At 33.2% G+C, this 17,887-nt stretch overlaps 1 protein-coding gene across 1 annotated transcript; it reads left to right on the top strand.

Annotated features, from left to right (window-relative positions):
* The first annotated feature begins 5,133 nt into the window (after positions 1 to 5,133).
* Positions 5,134 to 15,127, top strand: LOC143041850 (uncharacterized). Its single transcript, XM_076213955.1, has 5 exons — positions 5,134 to 5,212; positions 8,273 to 8,548; positions 11,013 to 12,009; positions 12,474 to 13,173; positions 13,836 to 15,127. Exons 1-5 carry the CDS (start codon positions 5,134 to 5,136, stop codon positions 14,040 to 14,042), a joined length of 2,259 nt encoding a protein of 752 aa, XP_076070070.1. The 3' UTR covers positions 14,043 to 15,127.
* The last annotated feature ends 2,760 nt before the right edge of the window (positions 15,128 to 17,887 follow it).

The raw sequence follows: 17,887 nt of genomic DNA, 5'->3' as shown, positions 1-17,887 counted from the left end.
TCGTAATAACGACATCACTATATATATTAAAGAATATGTATTATCATTACCAAGAGACTAAATGACACAGAAATTAACAACTATATGTTATCATAATGCCCCCAATAATTAGAAAAGCCCCCGCATAGTCAGCTATAAAAGAGGGACGAAAGATACCAGAGGGAGAGGCCCCGAAATGCTGTGTGGCAGACAGTGTTAACATTAATTAATTATTAGCTCCCTTGGTAAAACTCCAAATTTCATATTTAAAGTATTGCATTGTTGATTAATTTACATGATGCTTAATAAGTATATATTTGGTAATTGCATAGCTTTTGCTATTTGAATTCATTTGTTAAAGATATTTATTCATATTGTAAAGTTTAATATTTGTATCGTTGCAAAATCTTTGGTCACCTTCTTTGGTTACCTTCTGTGAGAAACTTATATAATTTATAGATCCTATTTAAGGGGATACCGACCGTGAAAGGGATGCAGAGTTAGTCTGATAAACTTTGTACTTGTTTGAACTAATATGTGTGGAATTATATGAGGACTGACATACATCCTACCTATAAACCGGCGCTAACTACATGCCTTCGTGTAATAAGGGTGAATTGAAATATTGATTGCTCTCTTTCTACTTACAAACGTTGGACACGATATTTCTACAACCTCGAGGATTTAAAACAGAATCTTCAAAATTTCATCCGCAAAACAAAATAAAAATGTTAGAAAACTCGAACCAATATTAAAGCAAATTCAATATATGTTTCAAATTATGTTTTTACAGCTCTTGATCATATGCTAAGTAATATCTAGTATATTTGATGATTATATTAGCAAAGCTATGTGAAAAAAAACCGGATGTCCAACGTTACATTTATGAAAAACTGTTTTAAATCTTATGTATAGTGATCCTATTTCTTATTCTCTGATCTTCTTGATACTTGGCAGGAACAACAACAGGTGTCGGTTCTTTATGGCGTTAAAGGCGTTTTTTTTGCCAAATTTTATTTGACTCGGTGGCTTTATATTAAGCGGGAATAAGAAAAATGTCCAACGACGTTTTTCGTTATCTCAACGACTGAAAGTGAATTTTGTAAGTAGCAGAAAATGAATAAAAATAGTAAGACAATAATAATATCTAACAAAAGTACAAATGTTTGCCTCATTGTTCGTGAGTTCAAATATTGCTGATTCAATAAAATCTTCTCTACACAGTCGTTTTTCAAACGGTAGCCATTTTGTCCAAGTTGATATTTCATTTTTCAAAGCAGTTAACGCGTATTTTTTATAATTAATCAAAACAAAAGTTAGATACACGAAGAGTAAAAAATGACAAGATTCTTTTCTTATTAACTACATGTTTGGGTCTTAAAGGAATAAAATGCTTCCACACATTACAAAACAGTAGTCAATTTGTCCAAACGTCGAAAGTTCGAAAGACGCTAATTTCCGTCGTTACATGTGCTAAAGTTTCAATTAAATGTTCATGATAATTAAAACAAATCGTGTTGTGAAATTTGGAAAAACAGGTTGATGATTGCTGCCGAAAAAAAAGAATAGCGCATGTTGCTATAGACTCCACCCGGGGACATAGGTTCGACACAGGTTAAATTTTGCAATTTTTATTAATCGTTTATAGCTTTTAACGATTTATTTAAAAGAATGGTGAAATGGGGAAAAACATATGAACTTCGTCCAACTTTTGCAAAGACAAATTTTAGACACCAAGACAATCCTCTAAATGTAAAATTCGAATTGAAATTTATATTGTGGAAATACTCCATAGATCATTTAAAGTTGTCATTTCAGTAAGGTGCAATCACCAATATTAAAAGACTTATACCAGTTCACGGAGTGTTTTACTTCGCGATTTGTCCTGCTGTTCATGTTATAACTGTCGTGATGAAATTAATTCATGTACTAGCGAAGCTGGAACTTTTCGTCAATATAAACTTGTGCATGAAATGGAGGTACTAGTAATTGAAAGACAAATCCCAAACAGCGACGAAAACCGTTTCATCGAATTTTAAAAACCCGGGATTATTTAAGCCGTTTTCGCGGACGATCCAGGAGTAGATTACTATATTTTAAAATGTACATCAGAAATTAAACACTATAGACGACTTGCGGAAATAATTCTCAAGCCAAGGTTCAAGTAATTGAAGGGGTGTATTTCGACAACTTTACACCAGGGAAAATACAATTCTATTCAAATTTAACCAAGGGTAAAAATGTTCGATGTACTTGCAGAGTGTCAGATATATTTGTATTGGGGTTGAGTTAAGATTTAGAAATTTTACAATGACAGATGATATGCACCTTGAAAGTTAAACATCATATGATAAAAGTTTCGTACATCTAAAAAAAATATCTTTTTTACGGAAAACTGTACCACATCTGCCTATATCTACTTCTGTCCCATCTTTCTTTCCCACATTACTTGCGACAGTAATGCATTTTTAGTTGAAATAACTTAAAGGGTAAACATTATTAAATAGATTTCCACAACTTGAGGTAATTTATGATAAAATGACATCACAAAACGAACAGAACCAGAATCAGAAATTTTAAAAATTTTGTAATATAATAAATAAATCAACCAACATATAAAAAAACGAATAAAACTTGCAAAAATTAATCAAAATCCCCTCTTCGACGCCGCTTTTTAGGTGTAACGTCGTGTTTGACAGTAAATACATGTAGCAATCGATACGTCTATTCACCCTCATTACCACAAACCACGGAGTTGTGCGCTTCTTTAAAGAAAGGTGTTATGGTTTGCTGGCCTTGATAGAATTTTAGGTCAGTCGGCTTAGTCCCCAGTCAGTTTCTTATTACTTTCAATCCGGATCTATAAAATATATAACTTTCTCACAGAAGGTAACCAAAGAAGGTGACCAAAGATTTTGCGACGATACAAATATTAAACTTTACAATATAAATAAATATCTTTAATCAATGAATTCAAATAGCAAAAGCTATGCAATTAACAGATATATACTTATTCAGCTTCATGTAAATTATTTAACAATGAAATACATTAAATATGAAATTTGGAGTTTTACCAAGGGAGCTAATAATTAATTAATAACACTGTCTGACACACAGCATTTCGGGGGCTCTCCCTCTGGTATCTTTCGTCCCTCTTTTATAGCTGATTTTGCGGGGGCTTTTCTAGTTATTGGGGGCATTATGATATGACCTATAGTTGTTAATTTCTGTGTCATTTAGTGTCTTGGCAATCATAATACATATTCTTTAATATATATAGTGATGTCGTTATTACGACATAGCTATGTCGTTATTACGACAAGTTATGTCGAAATTACGACAAAGCGATGTCGTTATAACGACATATTATGTCGAAATTACGACGTAGCGATGTCGTTATAACGACATGTTATGTCGAAATTACGACATAGCGATGTCGTTAAAACGACATATTATGTCGAAATTACGACATAGCGATGTCGTTATAACGACATGTTATGTCGAAATTACGACATGCTATGTCGTAATTACGACATAAATTTATTTTTTTGAATGGCCCTTATCGGCTTCCATAGGAAACAGACTAGGATTTACAATTCATCGAAAAGGGCGGTAAATTAAAATGAGGCACTTTGACGAGGTGAACAAAGAGAGACAACTCCTGCGTAACGAAGACAACGCTTTAGCGATAAAAAAAATACAGCGGCTTATATCCCAATTGATTATTAACATTTAATGTAAAAAATCAATACTATAAATTTTGATGGAATAGTTTGAGACGGTGTTTAAACTCATCTGACAACCATTGGCAGAGAATTGTAACAATATCGGTGCTGACGGTAACTGGTCCTCGGCATCTTCAAATCTAGTACGAAAACGGACGCCGTAAAAAGTAAATTTCTCAAAAATTTAGTTAATTTTAAATACTGACCAATTGAAATATAAAAGAATTTTTGATAACCACTTTCCTTGTCAAAGGATAGATTTAAATGTTCTCACGTTAAGAAAAGTAAATGAAATATACTGATAAAAAATGACGGTAATTGGTCCTCGATCAGTATTGATATGCTATGAGGAGGTGTTTCTAAAAAATCTTCGTCTCGATTTTTTTAATACTTTCATTCTTTGTTACAAAATGTACGTGTTATATGAAAAAATTAGGCACCTCTATCGAGTAGAAATGGAGAACGGTCTTCTTTTGTATGTCCCCCACTATGGGGGCGTGGTCCTCCCTTAACCATGGAAGAAATAATTATTGTACTACCAAGGATTTGTATAGTAAGATCTTACTATACAAATCCTTGGTACTACATAGCGAGAATGGCCTAGTTAGTAGTTACGATTGATTTCTACAGGAAAAGCCTAAAGTTCAACGTCAAAAAACGTCATAATAAGTGCACTTATTATCTAATTCTTGCGCCAAATTTTGTAGATCAGTTTATTTAAAATTGCATAATTAATTTAAATCAAATCAAATTCCCTCTTCACAAAAGTTGAATTGTAAGACAGTAAAGCAAAAACAGTTCTTACGTCTGTTCATAAATCATACTTAAGTTTCTTGCATGCATTATTTTATTCCTGCGCGAAGAGTAAACGTATTGTTACGTCATAGTAGGCCATTCTTCCACAACTACGACATCGTAGCAGAAGGACATGTATACAGAATCTTTAGAGCATTTTAGTTTTTCCGAAGATTCTGTTTGCAGCAAAGTATCATCGTTTTTCCAAGTAAGTAAAACATTAATTTTCATTTACTTGTGTTCCTACATAATATCGGCATCATTTTATACGGACTTGTTTCATTAATGTATGCAGACATACACGTCGAAGTAAGGCGTCAAAGAAAAAAAATATCAAAGCCTCTCAAGACGTCATAATTATTTGGACTAGCAGACATGGCAGACTTTATTTGTTTGGTAAAAACGAGAACATAAAAATTATAGCTGTCAGTGTCATAAGCTAAAAAGAAGAGAACTATCGCATCATCTTAAACATCAGTGGCAGATCCAAGGAGGGGGACGGGGTTCCGGGGGTTGGAACCCCTTTTTTTGGATGGAGACATGTGGTTAGAACCCCCACTTTAAAATGGCTGGGTCTGCCCCTAAACATCACGAGTTTAAATAATTTTTTTTTTATATTAGGCTATCATTCAGAATGTTTCCTTCTCCAGGGCGCAGGTCGCGGAAATCATTACCTAAGAGTGTAGATGACATGACCCTTGCTCAGGAAAAGGGTGAGTAAATTGTCATTCTGACACCAAAAATGGTTTGTAATGTATAAATCAAATAATTAGTTCTAACATAAATACACCAAGTAGGTCAAACTGTAATTGTTAAACTAAACAAACAGTAAGATTGACACATGGTATGTGGCTACACAGACTAACCAGTAAAGTTAGATTGACACAAGGTATGTGGTTACACAGACTTAGCAGTTAAGTTAGATTGACACAAGGTATGTGGCTACACAGACTAAGCAGTTAAGTTAGATTGACACAAGGTATGTGGCTACACAGACTAACCAGTAAAGTAAGATTGACACAAGGTATGTGGCTACACAGACTAAGCAGTTAAGTTAGATTGACACAAGGTGTGTGGCTACACAGACTAACCAGTAAAGTTAGATTGACACAAGGTATGTGGTTACACAGACTAACCAGTAAAGTTAGATTGACACAAGGTTTGTGACTACACAGACTAACCAGTAAAGTTACTTTTCAACTGATTTTTATAGTTTGTTCTTATGTTGTACTGTTATACCACTGTCCCAGGTTAGGGGGAGGGTTGGGATCCCGCTAACATGTTTAAACCCGCCACATTATTTGTTATGTATGTGCCTGTCCCAAGTCAGGAGCCTGTAATTCAGTGATTGTCGTTTGTTTATGTGTTACATATTGGTTTTTCGTTCATTTTTTATATAAATAAGGCATTTAGTTTTCACGTTTGAATTGTTTTACATTGTCTTATCGGGGCCTTTTATAGCTTACTATGAGTTATGGGCTTTGCTCATTGTTGAAGGGCGTACGGTGACCTATACACTACAGCTCAGGTGGATTTTGCTTTGTCCACCAGCCCACCATGGAAGTGGGCACCGGGTGGGTAAAATTTCTACCTTGTCCACTCTACCCACCCCTAGGAGTGGACATGCAATTTCTTTTGTTTAATCTAAAGACTTGCAAGTACAATCACTTGAAAAAAGCAGATAAGCATTTGTTATCAATATTTTTACAAAAAAAAGGAGATTATAGCTAGAGTGGGCACGGGTGGGAAGGTGGAAAAAGCAAAATCCACCAAGGCTGTTGTGTAGTTGTTAATGTCTGTGTCATTTTGGTCTCTTGTGGACAGTTGTCTCCTTGGCAATCTTACCACATCTTCTTTTTTATAACCAGTAAAGTTAGATTGACACACAGTATGTGGCTACACAGACTTAGCAGTAAAGTAAAATTGACACAAGGTATGTGGCCATACAAACTAGGCAGTAAAGTAAGATTGCCACAAGGTTTGTGGCTACACAAACTAGGGAGTAAAGTTAGATTGCCACAAAGTTTGTGGCTACATAGACTAACCTGTAAAGTAAGATTGTCACAAGGTTTATGAATACACTGATTAACCAGTAAAGTTTGATTGACACAAGGTATGTGGCTACATAGACTAACCTGTAAAGTAAGATTGTCAGAAGGTTTATGAATACACTGATTAACCAGTAAAGTTTGATTGACACAAGGTATGTGACTACATAGACTAACCAGTAAAGTAAGATTGTCACAAGGTATGTGGCTACAAAGACTAACCAGTAAAGTAAGATTGTCACAAGGTATGTGGCTACACAGACTAACCAGTAAAGTAAGATTGACATAAGGTTTGTGGCTACACAGACTAAGCAGTAAAGTTAGATTGACACACAGTATGTGGCTACACAGACTAAGCAGTAAAGTAAGATTGACACAATGTTTGTGGGTACACAGACTTAGCAGTAAAGTTAGATTGACACAAGGTTTGTGGCTACATAGAATAACCAGTAAAGTAAGATTGACTGTCAAAAGGTATGTGGCTACATAGACTAACCAGTAAGATTGTCACAAGGTTTATGAATACACAGACTAACCAGTTAAGTTAGATTGACACAAGGTATGTGGTTACATAGACTACCAGTAAAGTAAGATTGTCACAAGGTTTATGAATACACAGACTAACCAGTAAAGTTAGATTGACACAAAGTATGTGGCTACATAGACTAACCAGTAAAGTAAGATTGACACAAGGTTTGTGGCTACACAGACTTAGCAGTAAAGTTAGATTGACACACAGTATGTGGCTACACAGACTAAGCAGTAAAGTAAGATTGACACAAAGTTTGTGGGTACACAAACTTAGCAGTAAAGTTAGATTGACACAAGGTTTGTGGATACACATAGTAGGGAGTAAAGTTAGATTGACACAAGGTATGTGGCTACATAGACTAACCAGTAAAGTAAGATTGTCACAAGGTTTATGAATACACAGACTAACCAGTAAAGTTAGATTGACACACAGTATGTGGCTACATAGACTAACCAGTAAAGTAAGATTGACACAAGGTTTGTGGTTACACAGACTTAGCAGTAAAGTTAGATTGACACACAGTATGTGGCCACATAGACTAAACAGTTAAGTTAGATTGAAACAAGGTATGTGGCTACATAGACTACCAGTAAAGTAAGATTGTCACAAGGTTTATGAATACACAGACTAACCAGTAAAGTTAGATTGACACACAGTATGTGGCTACATAGACTAACCAGTAAAGTAAGATTGACACAAGGTTTGTGGTTACACAGGCTTAGCAGTAAAGTTATATTGACACACAGTATGTGGCTACATAGACTAAACAGTAAAGTTGATTGAAACAAGGTATTTGGCTACATAGACTAACCAGTAAAGTTTGATTGACACAAGGTATTTGGCTACATAGACTAACCAGTAAAGTTAGATTGACACAAGGTATGTGGCTACAAAGACTAACCAGTAAAGTAAGATTGTCACAAGGTATGTGGCTACATAGACTAACCAGTAAAGTAAGATTGTTACAAGGTATGTGGCTACATAGACTAACCAGTAAAGTAAGATTGTCACAAGGTATGTGACTACACATACTAATTAAGGAGTAAAGTTAGATTGATACACATAGTATTTTGCTACTCAGATGAGAGGGTCATACAAACTCCCATCACAAGAGATTGAAAAGAGGGCCATACAATTTCCATCAACATCACTTGAAGAGGTAATAAGATCATTTTTCTCAATTAATATTATAGAGTCTACCAGAACACCACCATCACCACAATTGAAAGAGATTATCAAATCTTCTCCATCGCCACCACCAATTGATATTGAAGAAGTGATAAAATCATTTTCATCTCTGAACATTGACGAACAGACCACAAAACCAAAAGTTGAAAAGGTGACTAACATGAGAATGTCACCAAAGATAACAGAGCTGGTTAAATTACCACCACCACAAGAGGTAGATATTGAGGCCACAGAAACTTCATTACCAGTGGCAATGCATATTGCTTCACAAAACATTGAAGGTTATAAATTTTCCATTAAAAAAAAAAATCATTTTAAGTGTACAAAAGAGGACACTCTGACCAGATTTACAGTTGGTTTTGATTATATTAAATAGCTGTCCTGTGTAATAACAACATGCAGTAAAAATAGAACCATTGAATATGATTTTAATTAATATGAAGTTAGGATGAAGCTGGTTAGACACAGGAGATAGACATACATCCCTTCAATTTATTGCTGTGCATGTTTCTACTGTATATGGGGGCATCGGTGCCCAAGTGGTCAAAGTAGTTTCTACTGCTATAATCCGAAATTTGTTTCTGTGGAAAAAAAAAATCTAGTGCAACTTGAATCACAGGAAGTATTTTCTGGGAGATTAACTTTTTTCACAGATACTTTCTGTTTAATTTGTTCTATCAATATAAAATAAGTTCCACACTTTTATAGGGAAAAAAAATGTCCAACATATATTTCAGTGTCAGAAATCAAATAGTATATCAAACAAAGTTGTTAACAGTTATATAGAAATGTTTTATTGTCATTGTCCTAGGAACCTCACTGTTTGACCTCTGGTCCCTATTTTTACTTCTAGGGTTGAAACAGACAATCATTCATCTATTTTGAGTAATCCTCATTAGGCAAAATAAAATAAAATGTGTGTTACTGTTTCCTATTACCCTACCCTTTCTATTTTTAGCTTTAAAAAAGCTTACATTAAACTTTCTTTGTCATTTTCAATATTAAAAAGCACTGTTAAAGTCAGAATATCAGATATCTCAGAAATTTTTTTTTGCTGCAAACCTTAATCGAAATAAATTGAAGTATAAATGGAAAGATGTTTTGAATATATTTGTGTGTGCAATGAATTATGTATAAGGACTTTTTAAATGATGCATAAAGATATACAGAAATTTCAGGTCAGGGTAGATTATGCTGTACTACTATGAAAAAGACTTTTATCATGTTTATGATTTAGGCTTTGACATTGCATTTAAAAAACAAAAACAAAAAGCAAAGTATCTAAGGAAAGGAGTTTTGATTATACTTGTGTGTTGCAATGAATTATGTTATAATGGCTTATTAAATGCTGCAATATTAAGATATAATTATTCAGAAATTTCAGTTCAGGGCAGATAATGCTGTACTATTATGTAAAAGACTTGTTATCAATATTTTGATATAGGCTTTGAAATAGCATTTAAAAACAAAACTATAATTGAAAAGTTAAAAAGATACCAGTAATATAATATACATTATAACAATATTTATTAGCTCAACATTTTCTGTTTATGATTTTTTTTTCAATTTGTACAATTCCAGCAAAGGGGAGATAATTCAGTGTCCAATGTAAGGTATTTTAGATGTTTTCTATTTTATGTTGCATGTTTGTCTTTATTATCTAACATTTCAATTAACCTAATTCAGTTTGTTCTCTCTTTATGCTTCCTCTATCTTAATTTTATTTATGCACTGCACTGTGAGTTTTCAATGGGTAGTGGTTGTTTCTGTGTCATTTATAGTTGCTGTTTTATATCTTTTATATATATATATATATATATATAACTAGCTTTTTAATTAAGTTTTAATGCTAAGTCTGAAAAGGAAGATATTGCCTTATCTGTTATTTCACAATTTTCAAACATACTGTAAGTTGTATTATATACAATAAGAAAGTAATTTTACTTAATGAATGGCTACTCATTTTGAATTTATTGAACCTTAAATTCATTTTTGACTCTTAACATTGAATAAGCTGCAAAGTGGATTGTGTAGAATGTGAAGAGTCAAAAATAAATTTTATGGTTCAATAAATTTAAAATAAATGATTGCCATTCATTATAAATAAATTTCTATAAAAAAAGGCTCAAATAACTTTTAATATTGTTACAATAACAACGTACGCAACATCAGAGTGGGCGTGTCGCCATAAAAGTTGACAACATTGAAAATAAAAGTTAATACTTTAATCTAATCAGAAGACAGTTAATACACCAAATTTATTTATTACAGATTAAGAGAAAACATTTTATTTTTTTTTCAATACTTTGTGTTTGAAATTTGCACTTTTTGCTTGTTATTATTTTTTTATACCTATATACTTAGAAAAATACTTCATAGAAGAATGAAGTGTTCACCTTTATAACAGGAATGAACATTTTTTAAGATGATACTTTTTAAAGTTGTTTATTTCAAGATGCATAATTTTATCATATTTTTAAAGTTTTTTTGTGATTAAATTTAAAGTGCACTGCACTTGAAGAAGTAAAATAAAAATCTGACAATAAATACTTTAACTAACAATTTTTTTCATTCTTATAGACACTGCACTTGCAGAAGAAATTATCTCAAAATGCATACTTTTATCATCATTTCAAATAAAAAAATGTGAACAAATTTACAGTTCATTGCACTTGTAGAAAAATCTGAAAATAAATGCTTTACCTCGCATTTTTCTTTTATTGTTTAATGATTTTTGTTTTACAGAGATGATTATACCAGGAACTGCATTTACTACTCCTGGAGCTATTGAGATTGTTACTACTCCTAGAGCTATCGGGATTGATACTAGTACTCCTAAAGCGATCGAGATTGATGCTACTACTCCTAGAGCTATCGAGATTGATACTACTACTCCTGGAGCTATTGAGATTGATACTACTACTCCTGGAGCTATCGGGATTGATACTACTACTCCTAGAGCTATCGAGATTTATGCTACTACTCCTAGAGCTATCGAGATTGATACTACTACTCCTGGAGCTATTGAGATTGATACTACTACTCCTGGAGCTATCGAGATTGATACTACTACTCCTGGAGCTCTCAAGATTGATACTACTACTCCTAGAGCTATCGAGATTGATACTACTACTCCTAGAGCTATTGAAATAGATACTACTACTCCTGGAGCTATCGAGATTGATACTACTCCTGGAGCTATCAAGATTGATACTACTACTCCTAGAGCTAGCGAGATTGATACTACTACTCCTAGAAATATCGAGGTTGATCCTTCTACTCCTAGAGCTATCGAGATTGATACTACCACTCCTAGACCTATCAAGATTCATACTTCTACTCCTAGAGCTATCAAGATTGATACTACTACTCCTAGAGCTATCAAGATTAGTACTACTACTCGTAGAGCTATCAAGATTGATACTACTACTCCTAGAGCTATCAAGATTGACACTACTACTCCTAGAGCTATCATGATTGAAACTACTACTCCTAGACCTATCAAGATTGATACTCCTACTTCTAGAGCTATCAAGATTGATACTCCTACTCCTAGAGCTATCAAGATTGATGATACTACTCCTACAGCTATCAAGATTGATACTACTACTCCTAGAGCTATCAAGATTGATACTACTACTCCTAGAGCAATCAAGAGTGATACTACTACTAGAGCTATCGAGATTGATACAACTACACATGCCATTAATGGCCATGATCGACCCGAGAAGAAGGATAAAGTGTAAGTGATGAATTAAAAAAACTCATAAAGATTTCTTGTGTAATGGTATAATTTTCATATTAAAAGCTATCAAACTTGAATTACCAATTAACATCAGTTAGATATTCCTAAGATTTTGGCTATGTAACATTCTGACAGTAAATATATTTGTATAGGCTGACATTAACTACACTACCAATATCAAACTTATATTAGTCACTGGAAGCTTAAGAATTTTGAGCATGCACGTCCGCGTACCTCAGAATAAAATAAAATTTCACAAACACATGATTTTCAGGCGAGATGACATGATTTTGATTTTATATTGAGGATATCTCAGAATTTGAAAATAATAGCTTATTTAGAAACAGGAAAATTGAGGAAATTCCCTATGCAACATTATAATGTTGTTTATTAGAAATACTGTTTTATTTTTCTTAATTATCTCCATTTTATACCTGATTATAACTACTTGTATTTAATAGATTACTGGATATTTTGAAGAAGTATAACCATGAAGATGCTGATATTGATAAACTCAATAAGGAACTGGATGATGCTGTAAACTGCCTCCTGGATAACATTGAGAATGATATTGATAGCTTGAAAGCACATAAGGAAATGAACCATTATCTGATTAATAAATTCAAGAATGAGCACACAGTTCTCAGAGATGAAAAGTACCTCATCCAGAAACAGCTGAAATTGACTAGTAGAGGTTACAGTGGGCAGAACAAAAGCAAGAGCAAAGAGGTTGACCTACTGAACATTGCATACAATAAATTGGATCAGAAGGAGAGAAGCACAAGAAGGCGCATTGCTAGTTTGAAAGCTGAGCTCTCCCTCATTATCTCAAAGCTAGACATGCCAAAAGCTAAGAAGGAAAAGCCTATTGTTCCTCCTCTTGATTTGTCAAAACTTGGTGAGCGCAAAGTTTTACCACCATTGAAGAATGCACCAAAAGCACCAAGAAAAGGTGTAAACATGAATTCTGATTTCAACACTGGTACCAAGAGGAGAATGAAGGCTCCAGAACCAAAGCTGTCCAACAGTACACCTATCCTGCAGAATCATGTTTTTGTGAGACCAGCTCCTTCTGAAGGAGATAACAGAAAAACATATCCAAATAAAACTGGTACACTAAATGGTCCAAGGAACCAGCATGATAAGAAGACTGTCAGACAGGTAAGATAAAATATAATGTTGACTGATGCCATGTTTAAAAGGGACAATAAGGTAATATTATCTGAAAAGGGGACTGTCAGACAGGTATGATAAAATATAATGTTGACTGATGCCAATAATAAAAGGGACAATAAGGTAATATCACCTGATAAGAGGACTGTCAGACAGGTAAGATAAAATAAAATATTGACTGGTGACATTAATAAAAGGACAATAAGGTAATATCATCTGATAAGAGGACTGTCAGACAGGTAAGATAAAATATAATGTTGATTGATGCCAATAATAAAAGGGACAATAAGGTAATATCACCTGATAAGAGAGCTGTCAGACAGGTAAGATAAAATATAATGTTGACTGGTGACATTAATAAAAGGACAATAAGGTAATATCATCTGATAAGAGGACAATAAGGCAGATATAATCAAAATATATAATATTCCACTGTTTATACATACATTGATCATGTTGATGGTTTATAATCTGGCATATATAATAATTTGATTGGTTGAGACTTTCCAACGTGTCATTGAACAAATCTGCATGATCCCCTTTGAAATTTCATATGTAAATTGTCTCCTGAAAAAATACCAATGGAAGAAGGTGATTTGTAAGCAAACTTCTTGTTATAATCACATTAATTTATTTACCATTTTTTCTAGGTTATATTCAAGAATAAGCCAGTAATTACAAGGAAAGATGAGGGCACACAATCAGAGGTTCTCAAGCTTCCTGGTATTTTTAAAGGATCTCAAATGATAGATAAATCCAAGATTGTTCCAAAGCAATCCTGTGAATCCAGAAGACCTGCACCAAGGGGTGCAGATAGGAAACCTTCTTACCAGGAGAGACCACCATTTTGTTTTTAGATGAAGTCTACTCAATATTTCTGGCAAAAGTAGGTCCCTGGGATAACTATTATTCGTGTTAAAATCTGATAAGGTTCAATTTAAATCCAAAAATCAGTTTATATCTTTCATATTTTTTTTAGTGGGGGAGAAAAATGGCTTTCATATTTTTTCATATTGTTTTTTAATTTACTGGTGAAAAACTGCATTGCTCTAAAACCTGTTGAACTAAAATTAAATTTAACCAAAACAGCACAGAATTTAAATTGTGCATCAGTACTACATGATTTGAAGACAGGGTGCGACCATTTGTTTGCATGATAAAGTTGTAAGTCACTGGCGTGTATGGAATATGACCGTAAACTTCCCTTTTGATTGCATGATGAGGTCGTAAGTCACTGGCGTGTATGAAATAAGACCGTAAACTTGACCTGCTACAAATCAGAGAGTTACCATTTGGTCTGGGATTCAAAGTTTTCTTTTTAAAGGGTAGGGGCTAGATCTGGTATTTTGGTGTGGGATTTTAAATTTTCTTTTTTAAGAGTGAGGGTGTGATCTGGTATTCAAATTTCTATTTGAGATCATTTTAGGTAGAGTAATGCAGTTTATGCATCATTTTGTATTTGTAAATTCAGATTCAAAAGTTTTCAAACTTCTTTTTTTTTTTAAATTTGACTTTTAAATTATAGATCTGTGTTTTGTTTTGATAGAAATTTTGCAAATTTACACTAGTTTATTTATATTTTTTTCATATTCAATTGAATATTTTTCTATTTATTAAAACTGTTAAAAAAATTTACTCAAATTTTCAATATAACCTTTATTCCATGTTATTTTATCTTATTTTTTTTAAGGGAATACACTAATTGTTTATTATAAAGATGACATTGCTATTGATTCAGCTGCATTTTAAGTAATGCAAATCATAATCTGAAATGGATTCTCTTATTATTTTTTTTCAATTAAAAAAATATTGACAGCTTACCCATTTTTTTATATACTTTTCTGGAATTTTTATACCTCATTTGCTGAATACTCTGTGCCAAAGCGCAATTACATTGTCAATATATGTAAATGATATTGTTGAATAAAATTATGCAAAGAAACATATTTTTCCCTCCGGTTTATATGGTCCATTCATCCTATATTGACTCAAAATTCCAGAGTCTATCTCAAATTGAGGGTAAATTATATGGCCTTCCAAATATCGTCTCGATCCCTAACATCACTGAAGAGACATTTATTGTCAAAATCCGGATCTGGTGTACAAAAAAAATAATATATTGACACTTATGTTTGTGGCATTACATCTTGGCCACAAGTTTATTGTTTTCTGTTTAGTATTAAATTTATATTAAGATCCATTTTGTTACATCTTGTGATCAATTTTATTTGGCAATCGCCAATGACAGCCAGCAGGGTTAAAGAACATAAGTTTTTCGACCTGTTAGTCAAAAAGTAAAATCAAAAAAATACTGAACTCAGAGGAAAATCAATTCGGAAAGTCCATAATCACATGGCAAAATCAAATAGCAAAACACATCAAAAACGAATGGACAAGAACCGTCATATTCCTGACTTGGTACAGGCATTTTCAAATTTAGAAAATGGTTGATTAAACCGGGTTTAATAGCGCTAACCCTCTCACTTTGATGACAGTCTCATCAAATTCCGTTATATATACAATGATGCGTTAACTAAACAGACACAATAGATAAAATAGTCAAAATATGGGTACAGCAGTCATCATTTAAAAGGAACATTTTAACAGAACACAAAAACGTCTATCTACAAACTTCTTCTTCTATGAAATTCCACCCTATTTGCAGGGTCATATTTTGGTACGTTTGTGTAGGTTGTCCTGACCCATAAAATGGAATCCCTTAGTCTGGAGACTGGTTTACAAATTGTATATTAAGTTCATCCAACTTTGTGACCTCTCTTTTGATGTTAGTCCCCTTACTGTGAGACAGAAGAACATGATTGTATTTCTGCTGCAGACCTGCAGTGTTGACTTTGATTTGTCTCAAACTTCTTATATAGCTATCGGTCATGAAAACAGACTTGCTTGGCAAGGAGTAATAATTTTATATATAAAAGGGGGATTGGGGTGTTACAGATACCAGGAATAAAAGTAAACAATAAAAGTAAAAATGACAGTAAAAATGGAGGTCACCTACGATGTCCTGTGTGCCTACATGATGGATCTAGTCAGCAGAGAAGATATTTAATTGTATTTTTAATTATATTTTAAATTGCAAATGGGTATTACAGTATTAATAAAGAGCTGTTTTGTTTTCAGTATATAAATGAATAATAAGATACAATAAAGTAAAATTTACATGTTTTAATGGCTGGAAATTCAAGCTCGTTCTGCACGGGCAGAATTCCAAGTTTTGATTTTAACTTATTATTTGGCTTATTTTTGTGTCATTTATTACTAATGCACATGGATGTACCTGTATTTTAAATGTTTTAGGTGATGCAAATAGGGTGTGTCAGTGTGAAATTTCTGAAAACTTTCAAAATTCTTCTCCGTGAAAAAATCCAACCAGTCTTCTCAACAACCTCGTTATCATTGCTTCGCGTGTCTGACGTCAGAAAATAGTATACGTCACATATATTTGTCTTTCAATGTACATACAAACAATTTTAAAATTTCACTCCGGCAATATTAGCATACAGGGTTAAAAAATCAAAAGTATGTAAGAATAAATTTCAGAAATAGACCGAGATATAAAATAGTCCAAAAGTTATATAGAATTTATAAAAATCCACAAATAGTTAATTCCACTACGCAATTGAATGATTTTAATGTTTGTGGTTCAACGTATTTTTTAATTCATAATGGAAATATATCATAATGACATAAAATAGAACAATATCATATTGACGGGATCTTTTAGAGTACAGAGTTACGTTATACGGACCAAAGAAAAACAAAAAGACGTATATACAAAACACACCAGCAAAAAATGAAAGACAATACAAACACATTGACGGAATGTTTAAGTACCAAGCCACGCCAAATGGATATCACATAAAACAATCGAACAGTAAAAGTAATATTAACAATAGAACAAAGGCAAATGAAAGAACAACAAAACACGTTAAGATGATAAACAACATCAGTACGCAGAATCTACCATGAAGACCATCATGTATTACTTGTGAAGTTGATACGGAATATTTATCAACAAGTTCGTGGTATCTTCCGATTAACTTTTTTAGAAAAAGGACGAGACGTTCTTTGACATACCCCTGGTTCATCAACTTTCTAGTCAGACACTGATGACGTTTTACAAAGTCTTGAGTAGGAGCTGCAAGATCTCGAATATCGAATACGTTGGGAAATATATATCCCATATGCAGGTGAAGTTGGTATATTGCTACTAAGATTGGGGGAAATTTATAATTTCTAAATTAAAATCGTCTCGTTTGTCATAGATTCTGGTACTGAGATGACTGTGTAAGTCAAATTCAAGATATAAGTCTAAAAATAAGGCGGAGGAAGCCGTGTCTGTTGTTTCTTTAATTTCTAGTTCTGGGGGATATATTAATGGAACCCAATCAGAAAAGTTCTGATTGTTTATGGAAAGAACATCATCAATATATCTGAAAGTTAAATAATCTGGCTTCTTTGATCCTCTTGTTTTGACAAGTGTCTGGAGGAATTCCAATTCATATGAAAAGAAGAAGAGGCGCACAGTTTGTTCCCATAGGAATGCCGACAATTTGTTGGAAAAGTCTACCTCCAAACTCAACAAATATGTTGTCGATAAGAAACTCCAGCATACTGACCACTTGTTCTTCTGTGTAGCATGTTTTACCTTTTGGTTTGTCACTATTAACGAAATATGCCTTAT

This window comes from Mytilus galloprovincialis, chromosome 8 (assembly GCF_965363235.1).
Source record: "Mytilus galloprovincialis chromosome 8, xbMytGall1.hap1.1, whole genome shotgun sequence".
In the NCBI taxonomy this organism is placed as follows: domain Eukaryota; kingdom Metazoa; phylum Mollusca; class Bivalvia; order Mytilida; family Mytilidae; genus Mytilus; species Mytilus galloprovincialis.
This window is presented reverse-complemented; position numbering and strand designations above follow the sequence as displayed.

What these genes read in the sequence shown, in the direction of transcription:
- LOC143041850 (XM_076213955.1), top strand. Translation starts at nt 5,134, where the DNA reads ATGTTTCCTTCTCCAGGGCGCAGGTCGCGGAAATCATTACCTAAGAGT. An exon ending in TGCTTCACAAAACATTGAAG is followed by an intron (nt 8,549 to 11,012) that starts GTTATAAATTTT and finishes TTTGTTTTACAG; the next exon opens with AGATGATTATACCAGGAACT. An exon ending in ATAAGAAGACTGTCAGACAG is followed by an intron (nt 13,174 to 13,835) that starts GTAAGATAAAAT and finishes CATTTTTTCTAG; the next exon opens with GTTATATTCAAGAATAAGCC.